The 27,873-nt window shown below is 34.2% G+C and overlaps 1 protein-coding gene across 1 annotated transcript in view; it reads left to right on the plus strand.

Moving 5' to 3' along the window:
• LOC124360707 (rho GTPase-activating protein 7) overlaps positions 1 to 27,873 on the plus strand; it is a 366,867-nt gene that overhangs the window by 162,872 nt on the left and 176,122 nt on the right. Inside the window, exon 7 of the mRNA XM_046814537.1 lies at positions 1,991 to 2,033. Within this exon, the coding sequence (XP_046670493.1) occupies positions 1,991 to 2,033 (43 nt within the window). The remainder of the gene's footprint in view (positions 1 to 1,990; positions 2,034 to 27,873) is intronic.

Genomic DNA, 27,873 nt, shown 5'->3' on the forward strand with positions numbered 1-27,873 from the left:
ATCAGCAAACGTAGAATATTAACGATCCTTTTCCCTTCATCATATGTCATAGGAAGTAACATTTGTTAAACAAGAATGATTAACTTAGTTGTGTGTAAGTATATCTGTAATTATGAACAAGCCAATACTTTAAGCTCTATGAGGTTATCAGTATATACCAAACAACCAATTTTATATCTGTCATGGGGTAAATATGTTGGCCATGTGTAAAAAATACATTTACAGTGTAATAATATATCGTATATCTAGTTTAATTATACATACTGCCATTACATTTCTAAAATATTATTAGCTATTCTAACATGCGAGTACATGTCAAAATTAAACTTTCTGGAATATTAAAATCATTCAAAATCAGGACTAAAGAACTCCAAGAAACAAAGTACGAACTAAATATTTAATAGATTCCCTGACGAATGTGGGCACGCATGAACTTAGCGTTTACTATAGCTTGGTTTTAATTAAATTTTAAACTCAAATCGTCTAATAAATGGATTTTCTGGGTGTCCAACATGTGCTAAAACCGATGTAACAGTTCTGTAATGGATGACCAAAGTCAGAGTTCCATTATATGGCAAGTTATTATAGTGTCAGCCTGATAGGAGCATATGTCGAACTGCTAATTGCGCCCAATGTGGGGAAGCCGGTCCCATAAAAGGTACAGCAGTAAGAATTGAAACAATGAGAGGCCTTGACTCCTGTAATTATCGCAAGATGAACCTAATTCCAATCAGCAGCAGCCTTGATGTGTACCGGCGAGACGCGAGGCGTGGCGTAGCGGCACAAGCCTTTAGTAGTGGCAGTTGTAATTGTCTTGTGGTCAGCATAATCGTAATTTGTGTGAACTCACAATTAAATGTATTTGTGATTGTAAATAAAATTTAAATTATTTTTACTTACACAACAATGTACAGGGTGTTCAAAAAAGGTAAAGGTAAAGGTATGTGTAATTTAAAACAAAAGATATACGTCGAAAAATGTGTCGTTTCCACTTGCCGCTATTTTTTTTTTTTAATTTTTGTACAAAAACAATTTCTCTCTAGAACTTGTAAAGCTGAAGATACCAAATATTGGGCATAGGTTGTGATGAGGAAGAGGAAAAGTTTAAATAAAACATGAATAGTGTGGTTTGCTTTAATATTAACAAAATTGTATATGTTGAAAAAGTCAAATAAAAGATAGTATATAACTATATAATATGTACATTATACCAACTATTATAAAGTCCATTACAGTTAAAACAGTACTTTTTCAAAAAAAAATCCGGCAACCCATCAGTGAACACGACACTTTAAAGGCATTCATGCAAATACCATACTGCCATTCAAGAGCAACAAACATGTCACAATAACTTATGCCTTAACCGACAATTATTGTTTCACTTCCAAAACTATTCATGCAAAAGATTTAGGAACATAAGGTTTGTAGTTTTGATACATGTTTGAGCATTTTTATTTGTGTAGTTTGCAAGGTCTTTAAAGGTTGTACTGCACGTCTCACTTTATAATTATGTAATCAAGTCAACTTTGTAAACCTTGAAGTTAAATTATCTAAGATTTCGTGCATGTGAATGAAGTATAAATTTACTTTTATTGCAAACAATGTAGGGTTGAGTACGACTGTATTAATCTTAGCTATCATTGTTTATAAAATGTTTATATTCTTTGAAACATTTCCTCGTTATTACCAGTGAGTGGTTTTCACTTCTAATACCATTGTTGTACAGGTTTAGTAATGATGAGTTTTTTGTTGCAAAATTAAAATTGCGTTATCATTTTCTAATCATTCCAATTACTCGAACGTTTAATTTGTCTTATCTTGAAGGGTTTTACACGTTGTTAGGGGCATTGTTTCCGCGTGACAAAAGATCGATGTGTAGTGGGGTGATTGATTAATTATAGAAACTGATAGACAAAGGTTTGCCGGCTCATCTTACCGCATTGTGTCGGTAACAAGGTCTGTGTGTCAGCTGATGTCTGTCTGTCTGTAGGTGCTGAAGCAGCCCCGATCCCAGTCAGAGCGACATCTAACCGGTAAGTACCTGCTCTTTACTTTTGTCTACTCATATTTTTGTTGTTATATTTTCACTTTCAACGTGAATTTTCAGTCTAGTTGACTTAACCTACGATGGCATCAAACAACTGATAATCGCCTAATTACGATGCGAAAAGAAGTGGAGCAAGCGAGACAGTTTTGATCATATTGATGCCATACTATAAATAATCAATTCTCGTTTTGACGAACGTAAAGGTTTTCGTTGTTGAATATTCATATTGTATTATGAATATGTATGCGTAGTTTCAACATGTAACAATATATTCGAAACCACGACTAGAGACATCCAACTTGTCATGCGTTACTTGTGTATACTAAACTATATTTTACTGTCTCTGAAATATTCTACTAACGTTAAAGCTTTTCAGATCTACTTAAAGTACGTTATTTTTAACGACCCATTATTGTAGTAAAGAATATTCAAAAATCACTAACAACATTGCTGAGTTAATATCAATGATTTGTGTTAGGTCATGTATGGTGAATTTCCTACAGAAGAAAACGATGTTTTTTATAATCTTTTTCCATATTTACGTAATCTAAGGGGATGAAAAAAGTTCTTCTCTTATCCTTATCTTGTACTATCTTGTATTTTCTATATCCGCTTCATTATACTTTATTGCAATTTCTCTTATTGACTATTATGACAACTAAAACGTGTTTTCTTTATGTATTTTTTTAATGTTTGTATTTTTACGGGTATATTTCCTTACACATATTTTCAACGATTAAATCAGATATCAAAATGTAATTTAAAGTAGTGCTTCTGTTGTTGACATCGAAAAAATATTATGTAACAAATGTTATGCAGAATTAGTGAAATGAACTAATCAGTAAATGTCTGTTATTTTTAAATATGTTTTTCATAAACTTTTGTAAACGAAATAGCAGTGACACTTGTTATGCTGTAATTTTTAAAACAATTTTTTAAATGAACAACAGGTTAATGTTAAGTGATATATACAGGTTGTTTCTTTTTTGGTTTAGACTCGTCATCTTTACTGAACCCTTAGATTAAAAATTGTTTTAAAAATTAACCATGTTTTTTGTTTCTATAAATGTGTGATATAATGTACTAAAAATTAATTTCCTTAACACTTCCATGTAATGTAATTTGAGTAAATCATATATTTACTTATTCATTGAATGAAAGTGAATCTTGTACAGTATATACACATGGAGAAATCGTGTCTCCCTGATTTGTTGTCAGCACGATACCTCGAGAACCGTGGTTAGACGAGTTAGAACATAACAGGTTATACTTATCACAGGTATAGTAAGTATTTCAGAAAGGAGTTAACCAGTAAATAAGAAGTAAGAACCAACCATATTTGATACCCATGATTGAGCCAAGTATAAATTAAATAGTTAATAACCGCGTGATGCTATAATGTGAATATAATATAGCCTTTCCAAGTTATTTTTTCTAAAATTGTTTATAAAAATGTTGGAACCCCATTATTACTCCTTATGAAGGAAGGGTACGCCATTTATGACTAAAATAAACTGGTTTTGTAATGATTTTAAAGATTAAATAGATAAAAAATGTGTAAGAATATACTTTATTAAGTTCAATACATGTTGTTAGGCATTTTTGTAGTGCTCTTCAAAATAGTTAACCCAAATCAGGATCAGTTACAACTTCCATGGTTCTCTTACATATCTCCTATTAAATGTCAGTACATTCTACTGAAAACTACGGGAAATATAATCGCTCTTCTTTCACGGACTATCGTGACAAAATGGCAGCTATTTAATTTTTCGAATGGTATTTGAATAGTTTGAAAAAAGTCCACCATAAAAACAGGCGTATTTGTACCATTTTAAGGCGAAGGTTTCATTTAGAAGTCATCATTTTTGGTTTCGGAGATCAGGGACCTATAAAGTAACAAGGCATCATGGCATCACGCATCAGTAAATCTGATTCTGGAGATTCCAGGACCCTGGCATCATGCTCTGAGCACGGGTTCTCAAGGCTAAGTGGTGCTAAGATGGTGAAATCAGATAAAGATGATTTCTAAAGATGAAAAAGGGTGGTTTCTTTCAAAGGCAGCCAAATTTCGCTGATAATTGATCAGTGACTTCCAGGATTATTCAAAACTAGAAGCTCTGGAGGCACTTCTGGGTAACTTCAAAGGGGCTAGATAAAGCCATAGTTAAGTGAATCTAGAAGCCTTTTGACAGTATCGGCCAGAATGTTGTTTTAGAATGTTCTAGTAAGTAATGTAAGTGGTTCAGTGCCTCTAAATATATGAATAAAAAAACCAATATTAATAAATCTTTAGGCTAATAAGCCCGAATATATTTTCATTGTATATTGACGGAAAATGGGCATTACGAGAAATTAAAGCTCGAATGATGTATATAAAAATAAAAGGTAAAACATAACATTAAATATTTGAAATGATCGAATAAAAACTTGGCAATAAAAAATCAGAGCGTTTTATACAGCAAGACTGAATGTACTCCAGGAGGCATTAAAACGACTGTGCTCTTGCAGAGCTTGAATTACAATAACAGTTCATGTTAGCTTACACCATGTCAGAAATATTGTGTAAGCATGTTTTGTGAGATTGGGTGTAAAACAAGGATATTATAATTCATGTCTACTATTTCAACAATTTTTGGGATTTTTAAAAGCACCGATTTTACACTGGATGCGATTTCAATTTCAGTTAAGGTTTGTACTCGTATAGAGCAAGTGTGATAGTTTGTAAGAAAATATTGCATCAACATTGGCAAACAATGGAGAAGGTCAGATAGAGAGCCAGAAGGACGATCATGTCCCGGCCGATCAGAGTTGCCGCCGCGCAGCGTCGCGCAGAGCCGCCACTGGACTCGATGCAGGCGACCTGGTTCCACAAGGTCGCAGCTTTTTGCGCAAGTCACTCTAGTCATACCCTTAAAAGGTGCAATACAACAATTGCTTCCATTTTCCATTTTGTTCACCACCTATCGAGGTCCCTGCATAGTCTGCTGTGAAATGTTAAGTGTTGATCAAGGACCTATTTAATATTTAGAATTCATGTATATATGTACTTTATATATACCTTCTATGTAAAAATAGTAAACTTTAAAATATTGAAATAATATTTAGGATTGTCTTTAGAGCCAAGAATTTAGTGTAAGATAAAATTTACATTACATAAACATAAATATACGTCAAATAAACTTTACTGATATTATCACAGTTATAATGTAAATGTTGAGTTTAGCTCCGTTCTCCTTCCCCTTAGTACAGCGTCTGGAATATGATGCATTCGCAGACTTGAATCTGTATTCATGATCATCTGAAGAGGTATAAAAAACTGTTGGTGACGAAGAAGCTCAAAATAAACTCTTTTGACATCAGAGAAACCTAGATTACGAAATATTTTGTAATCTAGGCGAAGAGGTATTTTCATTATCTCATCAGGTCCAGACAAGTCTGTGACAGCGTCAAATTCCGAACGCTGCACTAAGAGGAAGGTGAAATGGAGCTAAACTCGAAATTCACATTGAATCAATCCTTCCCACCATAGCTACGTTATGTGTGGAAATAAAAATCATAATTAATTACATACTGCTGGTACAGTTGGATTGTACATATCATATAGGGCTGTCAACTGGAATAATATAGAACATAATATTTATTCATTTACTAAAGATTTCTCCATAAGCAACTATAACAACATCTTGAATAGCTGACAAAAATTAAAACCTTACATAAGGTTGCACTTCCAACACCTTATATGGAACTCGTGCAGGGCCGACTCTATTTTTTTGGGGTCTTGGGAGAAAAACTTCCCGTTCTTATCTAAAATAAGGGAAGTTATTTTAGACAAATACGCATTCGGCGGGGTGTGCCAGGTGGCACTTTGGAACAACGTTTTGTTGATAATTCGTATAACAAATACTTGTATTTTATTATCAGAAAATATGAAACTCCCCACTTTTAGATGCAAATTATGATTTTTACGGAAAATAATTAAAAACAGATGTATTACTTATTTTAAATTAAAACTTTGCCTTATGTATTGTTTTCCTATCACAGGCACAGTTAATTCATATTAAATATTAAACTCTACAAATATTAATCTTATCACATAAGCTAAATTATCGTTATAAACTACTTTTACAAAGGGTGTTTTGCTCCTCAATTCGGTTTGGTTCGCTCACTCAAACCCTTCGTATCCTTAGCGATCAATGTCGCAGTTATAGCTGAAAGCTAACGAAGTTAACCCCGAAACAAATTCATGTAGTTATAACAATGGACTATTTATAAAGGGGGAATAGGTTTAGCTGTAATAATAACAGCAATAAAGCTACAAATTCGTAATGCTATTCGTTCTAAAATAGGATTTCAACACAACATTTCAGAAAAATAACGCACTTTTTTGCATGAAAACCAAAAAAGAGGGTACTTAGTTTTTGCTAAAAATTTCCAGAGCTATATTTTTCCATAAAAATCCGGTGATTGCTGTGGAAATCCGGTTATACTGCACCCTATGGGGTGAATTACAGGGGTTGCCTCCGCCTGTCAGTACACAGCGACGTTAGTAAACTGAGTTAAGGCATACATTCCTATTTTCTAAAATAACTTAAATAAAATAAAATGCCCTTCACCTTTCATAAGGTTGCTTAAGCTAGTAGCGCGTAGAAAATCTAAAGTTTTATTTAGTTTATATTTTTAGAGACAAAAACTGTAAAAAATCATTATTATATATATACACAAGCCTATTTATAGTTAGTGTAATGCTTAATCGTGTTACTTTAAAATTGAAAAACCTGAAAGATAATTAGCCAGTCTTTCAATAAAAATATAGCTATATGTTAACATTGGTTGGGTGATGGGCAAAACTGTGGTAGGAAGGTAAACTAATTATAATTTTATCATAGAAAATTTTTGCACTAAATAATTTTTATTTTATTAAAATAACATTATAACGAATGTGATCTTTAATTTTTTGATTCATATTCTCGGAATTGTATGTTCACTCAAAGACTGTCCCTGCAATAATTGTAAATCAAAATTAAAGATCATCTGCACAGATAAAGTTTACAATTTATTGTTTTTCGTTGAATTCATAATAAACTGCATTTTGTGGCTGTTCAATCCACATTATTAAAGAATTTAATTTGTCATATTTTAATTATTATCAGTATGCGTGAATGTTTTTGAAAAGATTTAGTACTAAAAACAATTTTCCAGAAGACTTACATGATATGTACATCCTATTAATTGGTAAGCATGCAAATGTTTACTAGTGGTAACCTTAGTACAGATAGCATAGATCTTGCAGCAAGCGAGCTGCGTAATCCAGCCAGTGAAATAAATGTAAACTAAAGAAACGTGTCAATTCGACTACGCATTTTTATACGCAATGTATAGTGGGTCAGATGGTAGGGGATATACCTACTCTCACGCTCCAGTCTTAGTAACATATTTTTATAACATTAATCATACGGTTTGCCTTTCATGACAAACTCTTACAACGCATTTGGATTTTTTTGTTAAAGAAACAAACTCACCTTCAGTTCACTGGGGACAACGTCTCCAAGTCCCCATGGAAGCAAAAATATGTAATTAATAGAATTTTGAGGTTGAAACTGCCAGGCAGTTAGGTTAAGTAGGCTATCTTAAATTAACAAAAGTTTAGATTTTTAAGGCGTTTTGTTGCAAATCTTTGGAGATACGACAAAATTAACTAATCCTTTTTTGTGGGACATTTTATTCACTCAAGGATTGTCAATTTAGATTTACCTACGACCTTAAGTTTAGTCGCTTTCAAGTTGGGGATAAAACTTGAATGTTTGAGAAGTTGAAAATGAATATATTTTAAATTCCACGTTTCCCTTGCAATCAGGTGTAGGGTACTATCGGGTCAAATTTAAAGTTTGTAATCTTTTTGAAAGAAGCTAATCACTTGAAAAATGTTGAAAACTTGACATCTGCAGTTCATTCGATTTAATAATGAGATAAGTTAACTAAGAAAATAAACTTACCAGAGGAATAAACAATTCAAAAGGTTATTGGGCAATGAAGCAGAGGGAGGATGGATAATGCAGACGTAAGGTGGTTAAATGGACTTGGTGGTTATAATACCAGAAGTGGGGATAAATTGGCAACGCATGGGTATGATTTAATAAAGAATATATTCGATGGCAGACAGGACAAAGGACTTTTATTGATCAGTCTGTATCAGGTAGACGCAGATTTGCAAGATTATCAAACTAGTTCAACAAATAATTTACTTAATTTGCGTCAGTATTGTACCTTCCTTTGAGTAGCCAATGTGTCAGTCTACAATTCATCTAATACCACCTATACCATGACATTTAGCAACTTATTACAAATTGGTATTCTTAATTTTCTTGCTGTCTTCGCAACTAATAGAGCACTTGGTGGATAATTTACCTAAACTAGGAGTCACATTTGATCGCAAATTATCCGGGGCATGTTTACTGATGGACTCTAGATCTAAAAACACATGAGAGAGCAAAGTTTGACTAAGTTTGTAAGATCAGATTTCATGGTATAAGCGTTCACATCTATCCAGATATACACACGGACAAATACACACAAAAAAACAACAAATCCCCTGATTGAAAATACCACAATATAGGACAAGTGTGAGACGTTCTAGCCTTGCATAAAGAAATGTATGTGGGAGATCCGAAACGGTTCAGTATCGATCAGAATATGTTTGCATAAGGTTTCTGCAGAATTGATCCCTAAATCTGTCACAAACAGACAAATATTCACCGAGTTGTATGCAGTTGGCCCGTGTCCAAGCTATTGGTGCGGTATGTAGCTGCGGTATGTAGCTGCGGTAATCCTGTCACGCTCACTCGCCGTTCGGCACGCGTGTCGTTATCGAGGCGGTACAAGCTCTCTTTATTTTAAGGTCGAACTCTCTCTTTGGTAGAGTAAAACATCACTCATACTTTACCTTTTTCTATTTGGCTATTAGTGAAGATCCAGCCACATCGCCTTGATTTAAGTTGATTTTTAAACATTTTAATTATATATTTTTTTAGAGCTTTGTCAACCACCACCAAATAATAAGTGCATAAAGTATAAAGTAATAAGTATATTAAGTACATGCGAATACGTGAATATGCAAGTTGAAAATGTTATTTATTACAAACGTACATTCTTATCATAGCTTATATGAAAAATGTAATATTATATCAGTACTATTATATTTAGAGGTCCTTATAACTGTAATTTTTATTTTGTTTCCGACGTTTGTAAGTAAAATTTTTATTTTTAAATTTTGGCTCTAGCACATGTATATTAGGTGCTCCAACTTTAATTTTGGCTAACCCAATGGGAAATTCCTCTTTTGCATACAAAAGTACGAGTCTTTTCAACGTGTTAATTGATTTTTATACAATGTGACTTTTTCAACTATGGAGAATGCAAGTTCCTGATAGTTAGTATTTGTAAGGACTGAGGTAGTTTCATATCAACCTTTACTAACACTTATTATATACTATAGCGTGTAATAATCTGTCTACCAGACAAAGTTAAATGGTGGAGGAGATGGGTTGGTGCTAGTTTCAATTATAATTCAGGTTTTCGCTCCACATTTTGGATAATTCTTCTAGGTATATATACTACTACTAAAAATACGTATAACTGTAAGATTATTAATTATTAAGTTTGGATCTGAATAAAAATTTGACATCGGACTTTGGAAATTTAGGAATTAGAGGTAGTGCAGGTCCTAATCCTGTCCGTAACATTATATATATATATATATATATATATATATATATATATATATATATATATATAATTATCTTAAATAATTAAAAATATTATACTTTGCAAGAAGCTATTAAATACTTCTTAAAGTAGAATAAAATATTTGAAATTCTAAAAACTGTAGGCTATATGGTATTATAAGACAGATTTTGACTAAATTATTATAAAAATTTTACTGCGATAATTCCAGTTTGATTGTTACATCGGATTGTTACGTTTCATAGATCACACTATAGAATAATTTATGAACTATCTGCTATTGGAAATGTATATTTGCTCTCTGTAATGCTGTTTATGCGCTAATTTCGAGTTCAATACGCGACATGAATTAATACGGATTAACTTCGCTAGATTTACTGATTGCTGCACACGATATGATAAACAAAGTACATTGCGTTAACATTAATGTCATCAACCTCTGAAGGTTGATGTAAAACCGATAAACCACAAGGAGGTCCATCAATCAGCAGGCTTCGACCGCTACTCGAGAGTTTGCTGAGCAGACTAGCGATTTCATTATTCTACCCGACCTGTGTGAAGTTTGTTACTCGGAAATATTTTCGATATGTTGGTTTTTCACCACACTTTGTAAAAACTGGATGAATTTGATTCTCGTCATGTTAAAAAAGAGGGGCTAAAAAGTGCAGAGAGCATAGGTTTGTGTCTTCACTCCAATTTTGGTTTGGAAACAAAACAATTTTTGCTTTACATGTTAGTTGGTAATATCTCAAATAGATCATATCTATTCGCTAGCGATCTTGAGTGTTTTGCTGCTACTATATGTTTCCGGAACAGAAAACTGTACATAAACACAACTAATGTTATAATATTCATTAGGAGCCGGCTAGTGTGAAATGTCAATATGACTTACAAGAACAATATTAATTCTCAAATACTTTTACTAACTTATTTTAAGTCTTAGAATTTTGATGATGTGTCATTTTGAAGATATGATTACTGTGCATCGTAATGCTTTTTATTTTATCTTCTAATGTGTTTAATTTTTTAAATATACAATGCTCATATTTATACAATAAAGTCCAAAACGTTTGTCATTATTATCTAAATAGATAATAAAAATATGTAAAACTAAAAACAATCGGATGTGTTTTTTTAACATCATTAAAACGGGAAATTTCCCATTCTTCTTATGGGACTGAAATCAAAAATGACAACAAGTACAGCCCGATATTAGTGTATATTTTTAGACCACCGTTTTTATAGTTTAGTATAACAGTTTGCGTTAAAATGGTTATAAAAAGCATACAATCAAATCACTTTTAGAGAAGGAAGACTCCATATAAAAGGACAGTTTTCAAGTATCATATATATTGGTTGCTCGGTTGTGCTGTAGTATAGATTTAAATGACTATCACCTGTAACTAGCACTGAAACAACAAAAATACAACCTAATAAATAATTAAATATGGATAAGTAGCACAAGTCTGTACATAGCAACCACATTTACATTGCTCGCTTGTGCTGTAGTATAGATTCAAATGACTATCACCTGTAACTAGCACTGAAACAACAAAAATACAACCTAATAAATAATTAAATATGGATAAGTAGCACAAGTTTGTACATAGCAACCACATTTACATTGCTCGCTTGTGCTGTAGTATAGATTCAAATGACTATCACCTGTAACTAGCACTGAAACAACAAAAATACAACCGAATAAATAATGAAATATGAATAAGTAGCACAAGTTTGTACATAGCAACCACATTTACATTGCTCGCTTGTGCTGTAGTATAGATTCAAATGACTATCACCTGTAACTAGCACTGAAACATAACAAAAATACAACCTAATAAATAATTAAATATGGATAAGTAGCACAAGTTTGTACATAGCAACCACATTTTACATTGCTCGCTTGTGTGAACACTGGGTCGAGACGTAGCACCTGGTCAGCAGTGTATGTTGAGGACAATGTATTATACAGCACTTGATTAGTGGCGTTGTGTTCTTCCTGTATCCTGGTAACGGGAGGTTTCAATTACTGTACATTAATATATAAGTACGCTATTCTCACGTATCATCAGAACGTAAGCTTTGACTAATTTGCTATTTTTATTTTTAAGCCTTTTTATACTAGTTGTATATACACTCCCATCTTATAATATGGACTTTTTCAATATGCAGTTTTTCACTAAATATAGCCATGTGACTTTCTATTTCAATATCTAAAACACCATTTAAGTAAATTTCAAAAGTAATTGATTATTTAGGTCCGAAAATTAATATCAACCTTACAGCAGTTGGGTCCGATGCAAATTTAGCAGTAAACTACAAGTTATGAAATAAATAGTTCATGAACTTTTTAAAGGCCAGAATAGCTAAATGCTAGAAGCTCTCAGGGTCGGAAGCTGCCGAAGGCCGGAATCTGGCAGAGCCTGGGATGTATTAGTGGCTGAGAGATCTCGGTGTTCATTAGTTCACTAAGACCAGGAGCCCCTAGAGGTCGTGAACTGCCTCAATCCTTAATATTCTAAAGGTTGATTCAGGGCCGAGATGCTTTAATATGCCAGGAGCTGACATGCCAAAGGCAGAGAGACCTGCCAGCGATCAAAAGCAGCCTAATACCGTGAGCTTCCATTGGAGATCTGTCAAGAGAGCGGGGACTTTCTAGAGATTGTGATTTCCATAAGGGCTGTAGCTGCTAAAATGCAGGATTTAGCAGAGATCAAGAGCTGTCCGAGACTACGAGCTTTCAAAGGCGGAGAGTCGCGAGGGACGTAAAGCTGCCAGAAGCCCGGAACTCCTAGAGGCTAATATGTGATAAGTTTTGAATTTCATGTTTTTTAATAGAAACTGATTATAACCACCAAGTGCATATTTATCTGAATAATAAACAAAAGCTATTCCAACGTCTATAACAGACTGTTGTACCCTTGAGCGACCTGATCCTGACCTGTCGCCAGACTCTGAGTGATTGCACCAAGAACAAAGCAGACGCTCGATAGAGCTGAGGATACCACTGACGATGAAACAATCGCCGGCAGGCGGAGTGTTTTGGCGGCAAAGTTGATACAGGGCGCGGTGGCGCGTGCGCGGGTGGCGGCGGTGATGGACGCCGCGACGCGACGCTCAGTTACTACTGGATGTTCGTGAGCGGACACTTCGTACGTCCCGCCACTCCTGCACACGCTCTTGTCTGTGATAAGCACTTCACTGTGCTGCGGTGTTTTATTACCCTTCATCGTTTGTGTTCCATTGTATTTTAGATCTAATGTATACATGCGTATTTTAACTGTAATTTAACGTTCCTCTTACTGTGGTTTGTGTCGTGGTAACTTGTTGTGTTTTATGAAGACCTTTACTGTATTATCAGTTAAAATTTTATATTTAGAATGTTATTTGAACAATGTATCTATAAGATAAAAAGGGATTAATTATATAAAATAATCAGATTTAATGTGTTAGTATCCTACTGTTTACCCGAAGGATCTAAGAAAATGTATTAAATGCTATTTTTGATTATTTATATAATAAAGTACCATTATTAAAACTATTGTAAAATTAGTATTGTGATTACGTGTGTTTAACATAAAAAACAATATAGTATAATATTTATGAAATTATTGTACTTACTCCCGTTGAATCTGAAATACATAAAAAGACTGTCTTTGTGATGTAGTTAAGATGGTGCAGTTTCAGTGGTTATTTTACTTCGCTTAAACTCGATTGAAGATTGATAAAATATCGTATTAATTGTAATAGTGACAGACAGAGACGCCGGATGAAGTGACAGACCCTAGTGCGACGACTGGTGTCACGATGGCCGAGGCCGAAGTTCCTGAAGTCAAAGATTATAAGTTTTTCCGAAGTTTCAGTGCTAAAGTAGAATCCGGGTGGCCGATGAGGAAAGCAGAACAATTCTGGAGGCGTTTGAGGGAGAAGAGAATTGCAGGTAAGGAGAAGACCTCCTGCAAGATCCGTTGTTTTAGTTGCACGTTTACAAACAGCAGTGAACTATACCACATACTAAAAGTACCGTCTCAAGTTTGAGTTTAGTAAGTTGAAGTATTAAAAGTACTTCAGCGTTGCAGTGCTTAAAGCTGTTTTGAACTAGGCACTTTGAAATTACATTTACCCTGTCTAAGTAATTGTTTAACACATCTCTGCTGTTTTAAATGAACTAGGTCGTGAAAATATAACTGAATTAATTTAGTTTATGAGGTTATAAATGTCCACCCAATTAAAACAAATTCAATTACATTCCTTCAAGATAAATTTATTGCAATAATTCAATATGAAATAGTAATAATAATAATCACATTAAATTAATACAATTATTACCGTATTATTCTAATACCTTGTCTAAAATTTCGGTCTTCCGGCAACCACTACAGACTACACTATTGCTTCATGATTTACAGTCAACACGTTTGCGCTAGTAAATACGAACATTCTTAACACATTATACGACTCCAATAGATTGGTATCCGTTGTATAAATGCATATACATACCGTATGTATTCGTTTTACAGCAGATATAATGCAAAAGAACGTTCGACATATTTGCTCCAGTTTGCTTTTAACGATCGCCAAAACAAAGGAGGAGAAGATTTTGAGTTGAACTGAATTACTAAGCGTCTTGTAAATCTAACTACAGTATTGCTAATAATAGGAAATATTGTTTCAAACGCGTCAATTCTATTAACATGATAACATTATTTTTTATTGTATTGAGTGTTGTAAAGTAACAAATGAAATAACTGGTTATTTTATATTTACCAATTTATATTTTGCAACATATTCTTCATGATGAAATTAATAACCCATTAGTAATTCGGGTCCACAATTATGTAAATAGTTAGTATCTTTAATTTCACTATTAAAAAACAAATGAATAATAACTTTCCTGTAGGAAACGTAGAAAGCCGAGTGTAGGTGTGTGAGGAGACTCGTCTGCGTTTTTTTCGTTTTTAAATTAAACGTGCCTAAAGTAAAAGAGAAGGAGTAAATTTACTATGTGATTTTGTAGCATATCACGGTTTCAAATCCTATAAACTGTTTGTATTTTTTAATTTTCTGGTGCAAAGGAATAGCAAAGTTAAATTTTAGTGCTAAGAAGTGGAAAAAATTATTTCATATACAATGATATTGGCAGATGTAAGAGGGAATTTCAAGTCAGTTTAGACTTGTGCATTTTTCTTGCTGCATGCTCTCATCCATTATCAGCTGCACGCAGCCTTGTGGGTTGTAAGCGCTCTGTTTCTGTCTCAACAGCCGTCTAGCTGCGTCATAACCAACGAACTATACTACTGGAACGCGCATTGCCCATAAGCCACATGTTGTGTTTTCCGGTCGCACACAGCTGTGCGTTACTAGTGTATCCGTGGATTTGCAGGCGCTTAAAGTGGGCAAGAACTCACCGAGTTCTGTACTCCATGCCAATGATGCTGATCTTAGAACACATTAACTTTTTATTGATTTTAAATCTAAGGGTAAATTAAGTAGATCAAGTGATGATGTACGGTATTGAAAATTGTAAAATATTATTATTTGCTCTAGTTATCTCAAACAAATGCGACCACTTTTAGGTTGACGAATTCACTGGAAGCCACGAGTTATTTTTAATTAAAACTGTGACTAAACTATTTTTTTAAAAAAATATCTCATCACATCGAAAAAACAGAAAACTTTTGACATTATAAGAAAATCCAACTTAGAAGGCAAAAATTGGTCAAAATAATTTTATTTTCTAACATGTAGATTAAGTGTGTCATGTTTGTAAATTTTATGTAGTTTACTTTGAAATAAAATACTGTCAATAAAAAGTTGTTTTTTTTTCATCTGGGAAATATTTTAATGCCTGTAATCTTTGTTTCCGACTTTGTAAGAAAAATAAAAGTCAAAATCTCAGTTATTTTGATATTGTACAAAATCCGTTTTTTTTACTAAAAATAAAAATCCACTAAAAATAAAAAGCAGCTACTAACATTTGTAATAATAAATAAATTGTAGTATCTAACAATTGTATTAAGTATAGAAGGCGTTTTAAAGTGATGTTAGATCATTACGATAATGCCTGCCATATGGGCGGAGTAGTTCTTGCCCATTTCCAGCGCCTGCAGACTCGGAACGCAGCCCAGGATTTCGGCTCGGTTTCTCCGGCCCAGTGCGCGTTCCATTATTATAATTCGTTGGTCATAACCTGTGTGACGTCACTACCCCGCGGTTCCTCGTTCTCACTCAAGCTCCCTCCTCTCGCGACTTTCTCAAGAACTTATTAGAGACATTTAAAGTCTTTACTGTTGTTTATTTTTTCACGTTTTAAAGTTAAATTATTTGTAAAAGCAATCTCATAAACAAATTAAAATATTATGTATAAAAATGGTTCATTCTCAAAAGCATCCTGTAAGACTTTCTACGTTTTATTTGTGGTGAATAATACAAAATAGAACTCCAAAAAACACGACATTCCGTGAAATTTCCTAACTGAGACGTTTATAGAGAAAATTCCAAGCTATACATTTTACCGTCCAAACACTAGTATCGTCATATGAAAAATAGCTCAAGTTACATTTATAGAATTTTATAGTATTATTTGGTGTATCATATTAATTTTAAGTGTTATAATATTGATTCTGTCGGATATGAACGTCTATTTTAAAGACTCTTCTTTTATTTAATTCTTTTAATTATATGTGTTTGTTCAGTATTAGTTCTTTTAATTATGATTTGGAGTTGAATAATTGACCGTTGCTATATATTTCTGCTCAGTTGTGATGATCACATACGGTTTAAAAAAGTTTTAATAGTAATAAAAATTCAAAATTTATTTAGAATATTTTGATTGACTTTGCTTACAATACAAATTTGTTTTTATATGTATGAATAGATAAGGAATGTATATACAGTGTAATATATATATATAAAATATATAAATATATATATATATATACTGTTTGTATGTCCTAATTTTCTGATGGAAAGGAATTGCAAAGTTACGTTTTAGCGCTACAAAAAGTATTTCTTATGAAATAATAAATAATATTTGCAGATGAAAAGATATTTCAAGTCAGTTTGGACGTGTGCATTTTTTCGATATATATATATATATATATTTACATATATATGTATAAATACATATATATTTATATTGCAAATAGTATATTTAGCAGATCTCGCCCCTCCTAAGAATACAGTATTATGTTTCTTAAACTTACTTACTTACTTATGTTACTGAAGCTTGCAAGTCTGTCTTGTATGATAAATTTGCTCCAGCATTTAGTTAGTTAGTATTCTAAATCCTAAAATTTTGAATGGGCAGGAAGCTCTGGTTGTAGGAATAAGTGTTAACATATCGCCTGCTTACCACATGTAATTTATTCTTTGTTTTAATTTGCTTTTGACGGTGGTAGGATTGTGAAGGAAACAGGAGTTTCGGACATTGGCTTGTTCAGTGATACAATACAATCACTAACACATTTATTGTATTGTATTACTGAACGATGTATGTAGTTTTACTTAATAATGAATGAGATTTCTTTCAAAATAGAAACGGCAAGAAGTAATTAAAAACAGGTTTTTAATTAAAATCTCTTTAGGCAAAAGATTGCAACTTGCCTCAATTAAAAGTTAATCTTCCACAAAATGTCAATGCTGCTGAGGTTGTGTTACACGCGGGTTACTTTGTAATGAAATATAGTAATAGAACTCAAACGAAGTGGCAAACTGAATATTATTTGTATGTATATATATATATATATATATATATATATATATATATATACATACAATACATATATATAATATATACACAATAGTATATATGTATACTATTGTATTTATACGATATATATATATACTATTGTATAAAAATCTAATAGTTTTCTCTGTGTGTTCGTGTGTGTGTGGTTAACTCAATCTTGTAAACACTACTGGATCTACTGTACGGAGATTTTACATGGATATTCATAACATATAGAACGTAAATGGTCTCTGGTTACCATATTCTCATATACCTATCTCGAAAATATCTCCGGACTAAGCTCCACTTATCTCTAAAAGCATAACAGCAGAGAAATGTTGAAAGGGCCTGTTAAATGAAATCAGCTGTGTTGTGTAAACATTTTATGACAGCACAACCACACATTTAATTGAAATTAATTGTTATTATAATTTTTTTACATTTACAGTGTCGAAAGAAAAGAGTTATCTTGATAGTAACAAAACTTATTATTTAAACTTCTTAAATCGCTGATGAGCACCGGGATAAGAAAATTATGTTTAAGGAAAATGTACTTTCCTGTAAATTGTATAAATTACGATAGCCATAAAAATTTACTTTTTACATATTTTCTTAGTTGTACAACAGGACACACTCAACGTTAGCGCTCGTACATATAACAATTTTATATAATAGCGATTATCAATTTCGCTGAACATCTGAAGCAGATAACCATGAACACTGACAATATATGCCTAAAATATGCCTAATTCCGTTTCTAAAGTTCATGAAGCCCCGTTGTTTATTACATTGTAAGAACGTTAACTGATAGTCTAATGACTTCAACTTTAAGTTTCATCCAAACTGGGCTGTAATAGTAGAAATCTTACTAAAATTGCTGGAGCTATTAAATAAAATATCATTGAATGTTGGAAAGAAATTCAAATTATTTCACGGTTACTTATAACAACTGTTTCACTCTCCAAATTCAGGGTCTAAAACTCTGCTCTTTATATTAAAACCTAAAATGGATCAGGAGATTGGATATACCTTCCAGTGACTATCACTTTATTCCTGTTCAAAATGTTATTTACAAAGAATGTGCCCATCGTGTCCCTATTTTCGGTTTCGAAATTACGTACGAAGCCGCTAGTAACCACTAGTTTGAAATATATTTTATAAATATGACACTGAGTATTCGTAGTTTTGAGTTGACATATTCAGTACAGTAACATTATAGCTTTACTTCTAATAATATTATAGATACATCAAGTTTAGTTGTTCCCCTAATGTTACTTAAACACCACGAACTTCTAAAAATGATATCGATTCAACAAATGTTTTTTCTTGACTTTTAAATACATAATAAGAGTAATAGTGTGAATTGTGTTCGAAAAGTACACGCTGACGTGAATACATTCATTAATCTGTAATTCAAAGCCTATCTATAGCCCGCTAAATTACTTTTATTTAAAGAAATAAAATTTTAAACAATTTAGTCAGTGACGCATTCTCTACATTTCTTAAAACTTGGCCAGGTGTAATATTACGGAAAAGATATAAGAGAGTTTGCTATCACATATTATATGAGAGATATCGCTATGACAACTGGACAGCGGCTGTCCATGGGAGACCTCCTCTCTCTAATATTATGTATTGTGACTATTGATTTCGATGCTATGAATATACTTGATCCTCTTTTGATATAGAGATTTTTTTATTTGGAACCAACAAAGTAATAACGACACATTGTTAATACTGAAATACCTACCACTCATATCAAAGTACTCTGGATGAATAGATCAGTTTGTGTACAGAAATATAGAAATTGACCAATTATTATTAATTTTGTATTGGTGAATAGTTTGTTTCACTATTGGAGATGAATTTAGGATGTGCATACAGTCTACGAACATTAACTCAAGTTGGCATGGTCGATCAGGTAAACTACATCGGTGTGAACAGGCTGGCACTGGTTAGTACATTCTAACACCGGTTGTGGTTATTAGAGCGTAGTCACAATACACTGAAAATACTACATATCCACCAGTAGTTTCAGCACAGTAATACAAAGTTGGCACGGACGGTCAGGTAAACTCCGCTATGAATAGACTGGCCCCTGGGTAGTTACTGCTGACACAAGTTGCGGTAATTAGAGCTTAGTCACAATACAGAGAAAATACTACATATCCACTAGTAGTTTCAGCACAGTAATACAAAGTTGGCACGGACGGTCAGGTAAACTCCGCTATGAATAGAACTGGCCCTGGGTAGTTACTGCTGACACAAGTTGCGGTAATTAGAGCTTAGTCACAATACAGAGAAAATACTACATATCCACTAGTAGTTTCAGCACAGTAATACAAAGTTGGCACGGACGGTCAGTAAACTCCGCTATGAATAGACTGGCCCTGGGTAGTTACTGCTGACACAAGTTGCGGTAATTAGAGCTTAGTCACAATACAGAGAAATACTACATATTCCACTAGTAGTTTCAGCACAGTAATACAAAGTTGGCACGGACGGTCAGGTAAACTCCGCTATGAATAGACTGGCCCCTGGGTAGTTACTGCTGACACAAGTTGCGGTAATTAGAGCTTAGTCACAATACAGAGAAATACTACATATCCACTAGTAGTTTCAGCACAGTAATACAAAGTTGGCACGGACGGTCAGGTAAACTCCGCTATGAATAGACTGGCCCTGGGTAGTTACTGCTGACACAAGTTGCGGTAATTAGAGCTTAGTCACAATACAGAGAAATACTACATATCCACTAGTAGTTTCAGCACAGTAATACAAAGTTGGCACGGACGGTCAGGTAAACTCCGCTATGAATAGACTGGCCCTGGGTAGTTACTGCTAACACAAGTTGCGATAATTAGAGCTTAGTCACAATACAGAGAAATACTACATATCCACTAGTAGTTTCAGCACAGTAATACAAAGTTGGCACGGACGGTCAGGTAAACTCCGCTATGAATAGACTGGCCCTGGGTAGTTACTGCTGACACAAGTTGCGGGTAATTAGAGCTTAGTCACAATACAGAGAAATACTACATATCCACTAGTAGTTTCAGCACAGTAATACAAAGTTGGCACGGACGGTCAGGTAAACTCCGCTATGAATAGACTGGCCCTGGGTAGTTACTGCTGACCACAAGTTGCGGTAATTAGAGCTTAGTCACAATACAGAGAAATACTACATATCCACTAGTAGTTTCAGCACAGTAATACAAAGTTGGCCACGGACGGTCAGGTAAACTCCGCTATGAATAGACTGGCCCATGGGTAGTTACTGCTAACACAAGTTGCGATAATTAGAGCTTAGTCACAATACAGAGAAATACTACATATTCACTAGTAGTTTCAGCACAGTAATACAAAGTTGGCACGGAACGGTCAGGTAAACTCCGCTATGAATAGACTGGCCCTGGGTTGTTGCTGCTAACACCGGTTGCGGTAATTAGAGCTTAGTCACAATACAGAGAAATACTACATATTCACCAGTAGTTTCAGCACAGTAATACAAAGTTGGCACGGACGGTCAGGTAACTTCCGCTATGAATAGACTGGCCCTGGGTAGTTACTGCTAACACAAGTTGCGATAATTAGAGCTTAGTCACAATTACAGAGAAATACTACATATTCACTAGTAGTTTCAGCACAGTAATACAAAGTTGGCACGGACGGTCAGGTAAACTCCGCTATGAATAGACTGGCCCTGGGTAGTTGCTGCTAACACCGGTTGCGGTAATTAGAGCTTAGTCACAATACAGAGAAATACTACATATCCACTAGTAGTTTCAGCACAGTAATAACAAAGTTGGCACGGACGGTCAGGTAAACTCCGCTATGAATAGACTGGCCCTGGGTAGTTACTGCTGACACAAGTTGCGGTAATTAGAGCTTAGTCACAATACAGAGAAATACTACATATCCACTAGTAGTTTCAGCACAGTAATACAAAGTTGGCACGGACGGTCAGGTAAACTCCGCTATGAATAGACTGGCCCTGGGTAGTTACTGCTGACACAAGTTGCGGTAATTAGAGCTTAGTCACAATACAGAGAAATACTACATATCCACTAGTAGTTTCAGCACAGTAATACAAAGTTGGCACGGGACGGTCAGGTAAACTCCGCTATGAATAGACTGGCCCTGGGTAGTTACTGCTGACACACAAGTTGCGGTAATTAGAGCTTAGTCACAATACAGAGAAATACTACATATCCACTAGTAGTTTCAGCACAGTAATACAAAGTTGGCACGGACGGTCAGGTAAACTCCGCTATGAATAGACTGGCCCTGGGTAGTTACTGCTGACACAAGTTGCGGTAATTAGAGCTTAGTCACAATACAGAGAAATACTACATATCCACTAGTAGTTTCAGCACAGTAATACAAAGTTGGCACGGACGGTCAGGTAAACTCCGCTATGAATAGACTGGCCCTGGGTATTACTGCTGACACAAGTTGCGGTAATTAGAGCTTAGTCACAATACAGAGAAATACTACATATCCACTAGTAGTTTCAGCACAGTAATACAAAGTTGGCACGGACGGTCAGGTAAACTCCGCTATGAATAGACTGGCCCTGGGTAGTTACTGCTGACACAAGTTGCGGTAATTAGAGCTTAGTCACAATACAGAGAAATACTACATATCCACTAGTAGTTTCAGCACAGTAATACAAAGTTGGCACGGACGGTCAGGTAAACTCCGCTATGAATAGACTGGCCCTGGTAGTTACTGCTGACACAAGTTGCGGTAATTAGAGCTTAGTCACAATACAGAGAAATACTACATATCCACTAGTAGTTTCAGCACAGTAATACAAAGTTGGCACGGACGGTCAGGTAAACTCCGCTATGAATAGACTGGCCCTGGGTAGTTACTGCTAACACAAGTTGCGATAATTAGAGCTTAGTCACAATACAGAGAAATACTACATATCCACTAGTAGTTTCAGCACAGTAATACAAAGTTGGCACGGACGGTCAGGTAAACTCCGCTATGAATAGACTGGCCCTGGGTAGTTACTGCTAACACAAGTTGCGGTAATTAGAGCTTAGTCACAATACAGAGAAATACTACATATCCACTAGTAGTTTCAGCACAGTAATACAAAGTTGGCACGGACGGTCAGGTAAACTCCGCTATGAATAGACTGGCCCTGGGTAGTTACTGCTAACACAAGTTGCGATAATTAGAGCTTAGTCACAATACAGAGAAATACTACATATTCACTAGTAGTTTCAGCACAGTAATACAAAGTTGGCACGGACGGTCAGGTAAACTCCGCTATGAATAGACTGGCCCTGGGTAGTTGCTGCTAACACCGGTTGCGGTAATTAGAGCTTAGTCACAATACAGAGAAATACTACATATTCACCAGTAGTTTCAGCACAGTAATACAAAGTTGGCACGGACGGTCAGGTAACTTCCGCTATGAATAGACTGGCCCTGGGTAGTTGCTGCTAACACCGGTTGCGGTAATTAGAGCTTAGTCACAATACAGAGAAATACTACATATCCACCAGTAGTTTCAGCACAGTAATACAAAGTTGGCACGGACGGTCAGGTAACTTCTGCTATGAATAGACTAGCCCTGGGTAGTTACTGCTAACACTGGTTGTGGCAATTAATTAGTGTTAAGTCACTATACAGAGAAGTTTTTTATATCTATCGCTTGTTTCGGCAGATTAATACAAAGTTGGCATGGTCGGTCAGGTCAACAGCAGAGTAGTACAAATATTCACGACCAATTTCATCAGATTTCACAGACAAACAAGGTTGTTGAAGATCTTAAAAACTAAAATTTAACAAGCACATAAAAATTATTTTACGTCTTTTTCGACCATAAAATTAAATCATTTTTTTCTTAAATATGATGTCTGTAAAACATTATAACTCAATGTAGATAATAGTTTAAACGCATTTTTTACGTTTGTATGGAAAAATATTGGAAAATTCTGGAATGTCGACATTACGAGACAGAAAATGTTACAACAGGGGTTTCGATGCATCCCTGAGCTAATCGTGCTCCCCCCTCCTTCCACCGTGACTGTTAACATCTTCCCACTTGTATTGGTTCTATGAATACGGATTTAGTATTTTTTCCCACTTTTCTGATTAAATTCTTTTATACGTAGGTTCTGAAAAGTGAATCTGACGTATTACTCTTACAGTTGCAAAAATAACACATGTGGCTTAATCAGCAAAATCATATATTTTAGGGGTAGTTTACTTAAACGGAATTAAATTCTGAACGGCATAGACGTCAGTTGATATAATAAATGTCATCGGTTGGACAGCCCTTTTACAAAACAATTTTTAATGACCAACGGTCATTTGAATCGACCCCACATTTCAAAATCAATTCCTCACATCTGTACAAATCTTGTTGAACAGGAGAAGCTGCATCAATAATTTTAAATCTGTTTTGTTTGTTATACTACTGTTTTATTTTACTGTATAAACATTTTAGAAACGTTTCTTAAACGAAAACTTCTATAATATATATATTTTCTACCTAGATGGGGTTGGCTGTCGGTGCAAATGATTTTCATTTTGAATAAAGTTTTAATTTTCAAACCAAATTCTACAGTTTAAGATGTATTTTCTGAAGCCAGGGCATTTTATTGATATTTGCATGAGAGGACGTCTGAAGCAAAATATAGGGACGTATAATAAGACTTCAAAAAGATAAGGATTTTAAATCTACAGTCTGTACATCACATATGACCCATCATGGTTAAAAATGTTTAATATGCAATCTTAAGTTTTAACTTTCAAAAGGCATAAATAATATTAAAGATATTACTCATTGAAGTTATATCTCATTTTTGTTATGTAAAAAGCCATATTATCTTCAAATATATTTACTTTGGCATGGTTACAAAATTGCCTAATTGAAAGGTCTACTGCTTTATAGTAAAAATATTATCGTAAAACAAAAACTGCACTAACTTATCTAATTCATCAAAGACAATTAAGAAGAAAGGTTTATGAATATTGAAGAAACCCAGATATAACAAGTAGTCTGCAAATACAACTTTATTAGTTCATTTTTATCGTATCAGTACGCTAATAAATAAATACAACAGAGTATTTAAGACGCCGACAAAAGTAGAGAAAGGAGTAGGGAAGAGATAGACGGACTTGCTGCCCTTATACTTTTTGACCATAAAAGCAATTAGTTTTTCCTTGGACGTTGAGGAACCAATGTATCAAGTTTCAAGCCTGTAGGATCTTTTGTCGAAGAATTATCGCGCATACGGGCATATGGTTTTAAAAAAATGATTATGGGATTTAAAAGTCAGTCATACAGCCCTTTGACTTTTAAATCCCATAATTATTAAGCATTTTTCCTTGGACCAAGAAGAGCCTATGTATTAAGTTTCAAGTCTGTAGGATCTTTCAAGAATTATGAGCTCATACGGGCTGATGGATAGAAAGACAGACTGCCATTTGACCTCTTGTTCTCAAAATCATTAACATTTTCCTTGGACCAAGAGTAACCTAGGGACTAAGATTCAAGTCTGTAGGATCTTTCTTCCAAGAATTATCGTGCATACGGGTAGATGGGTAGTCATTTGACCTTTTGATCCCAAAATCAGGAGCATTCTTGCTTGAATAAAGAGGAACATAAAGTTGCGCGTGTATTGGAAATGTCTATTAAGATTTGTCGTCTAGACGGACGGATGGACAACGACACGATTTCAATAAGGTCCGTAATAATTCAAATTCTGGATTATAACTGAACTGTATTATTGGAACGCTGTAATATCCTTTCCATACTGATGTTGTAATGTGCAAACTCTATTCAATTAACAAAGTATATTTCTGGAATTCGTGAACTACAGAAGATTATAATAATAATTGGTAGTGTTGAAATGCAGATAAAATTAACCGTCTGCCTGTGAAGTGAGGCGCGTCTGCCGGAAGTAAACATAATCACACGCAGCTGATAGCCACTATAAATAACTGTACTCCATGCCAACTGAGCGGCAGAAATATTACTCCCTTCTAAAATAGCGCTTCAGTGATCTCGATATGTACTTGTGTATTTATATGGGACCAGTCATATTAAAAAAAAGAAACAACTATGCAGAATTTAACAAACAGTTAATTATTATTCTAGGTAGACTATTTAAAATCGTTGTGAAGGAAACAGGATTTTTCCGGACATTTGCCATCGTTCAGTGAAACAAGAAAACAGTAACACTACGTTTCGAGATCTGCAATCTGATCTCTTCTTCAGGTAAAGAACTAACCTAATACATAATTACAAACTAAGTTAAAATAAACAAATCTTACTAAAGCGTTGTGGCACGCCTAAGTCAGGAATCACAACCTACATGTTGTTGTCAACTTCACTAACACTAAAGACATGCACTTAATACAATTTTTTTAATGATTAGTGTTTTGTATAGTTTTGTATTAAGTGCATGTCTTTAGTGTTAGTGAAGTTGACAACAACATGTAGGTTGTGATTCCTGACTTAGGCGTGCCACAACGCTTTAGTAAGATTTGTTTATTTTAACTTAGTTTGTAATTATGTATTAGGTTAGTTCTTTACCTGAAGAAGAGATCAGATTGCAGATCTCGAAACGTAGTGTTACTGTTTTCTTGTTTCACTGAACGATGGCAAATGTCCGGAAAAATCCTGTTTCCTTCATAATCCTTCCATCGTCAAAAATAACCTTTAAACAAAGGAATAAAATCGTTGTATTGCAATTGTTTTCATAGTACTTTTAAATAACATTACCCATGACCTCTAGAGTCCAAAACCACCCCCGTTACAAAAATTTATATTTGCGTAATGTGGCGACAATAACTGCACTATAAAAAGACAATAATGTCGAAAATGATACAAAAATATGTCTTATAAATAAATATCTCGGTTAAGTTCGTTGACAAGCTTGATACGTCGTTTCGTTTAATTGGCGAACTTCTTTATTTATGGATCTAGAGAAAAAATGTATTTTGTAATGCATATGACATTTACTACACTTTTTGATATAAGCAATGTTTTTTTTTAACTTGAGCGGTTTTGGAGATACCGATTATATGTAAAATCTTAACATAAAAAAGGCCGATCAAACATAAAAAATCACAACTTATTAATGTGTATTGTTTTTGTACAATTGTAGTTGGAATCGTGTATTTGTGAAATAAATCATATGAAATATATCATATTAATATTTCTTCAGTTGTCGCCAATCTACATACTTTAGATTGAGCCAGATGTACTATGAATAATAAAGTTTATATTACTTTGTATTGTTATACTATGACATACAGTAATTTCCATCTAAACGATTTTAAAATGTACAAATTTATCAAAAAACGTATTTTTATTTTCTACACTTTGTCACTTGTGTCTTTATTAAGTTCATTGTACATGTACACCACATGAATTCGGTATATGAAGTTTTCATTGGAGTATTTACCTGTGAAAGTTGAGAGCAAATTGTATAGTGTAAGCATACTACCTAGTTTTCCATAGGGAAATTACACGAAAGAAAGAAATCGATCGTCCGTTGCGCTATGTTTTGTGGATGTCGATATGGAACGGTAACAAAACTACCAAAATATCCCATAACACATTTTCCCCCGTAATGTCACAATTGTTAAGAGCATTACGTGTATAATCTACTATCAGTCACCTATATATTAGTATCTGCAGCAACCAGTGAGATACAGGTAAAGTCACAATTTTCAGCGGAATGTCCCCTAATCATCAGCCGTGCTAGTTTGGTTGGGGGTTGCTGCATGTTAGTATGAGTATTGCCGACATTGGCGCTAATAATGATTGACTCATATGTGTCGTAAACAGGGTGATGAGTTCTGCCTGTGACAATATTGCTCGTGACACTTGATACCTGACGAGTGTGACGGTGATACGTGTCACGTTTTGGCTGTAATTATCATGAGCTTCAGTCACAACATGACCCCAGATGTTTTTTGTGTACAAATACATTTTAATTAGAATTTCTGATAAATCTTGGCCTAAAAATATTTGTCTATGTTTAGTGAAGAAGCTAAAATTTATGCTGGGGTAACTAAGAACCTGCACATAAGAAAGCATTGATATTTTATTAACTTTGTAAATGCAAATTTCTTTTGTTTCATGTACATTCCTTGTTTATTTTCCATTGTACAAGAATATTTGTATAAAAAGGATTTCATTTTTATCTTCACGAGTGGAATTTCTTTTAGCGTTGAATACTCCGTCTGAAACAAATGAGATGAGTATTATTACTCCACCGAATCAGGATGGAAGGAGTAATCAAGTTGGTCCGACAGCACAAGTACCACTCACTGACTCTACAGCGTTTAATATTCTATCTGAAATAAGCGAGACGAGATA

The sequence above is a fragment of the Homalodisca vitripennis genome, chromosome 4 (genome assembly GCF_021130785.1).
Source record: "Homalodisca vitripennis isolate AUS2020 chromosome 4, UT_GWSS_2.1, whole genome shotgun sequence".
Lineage (NCBI taxonomy): Eukaryota > Metazoa > Arthropoda > Insecta > Hemiptera > Cicadellidae > Homalodisca > Homalodisca vitripennis.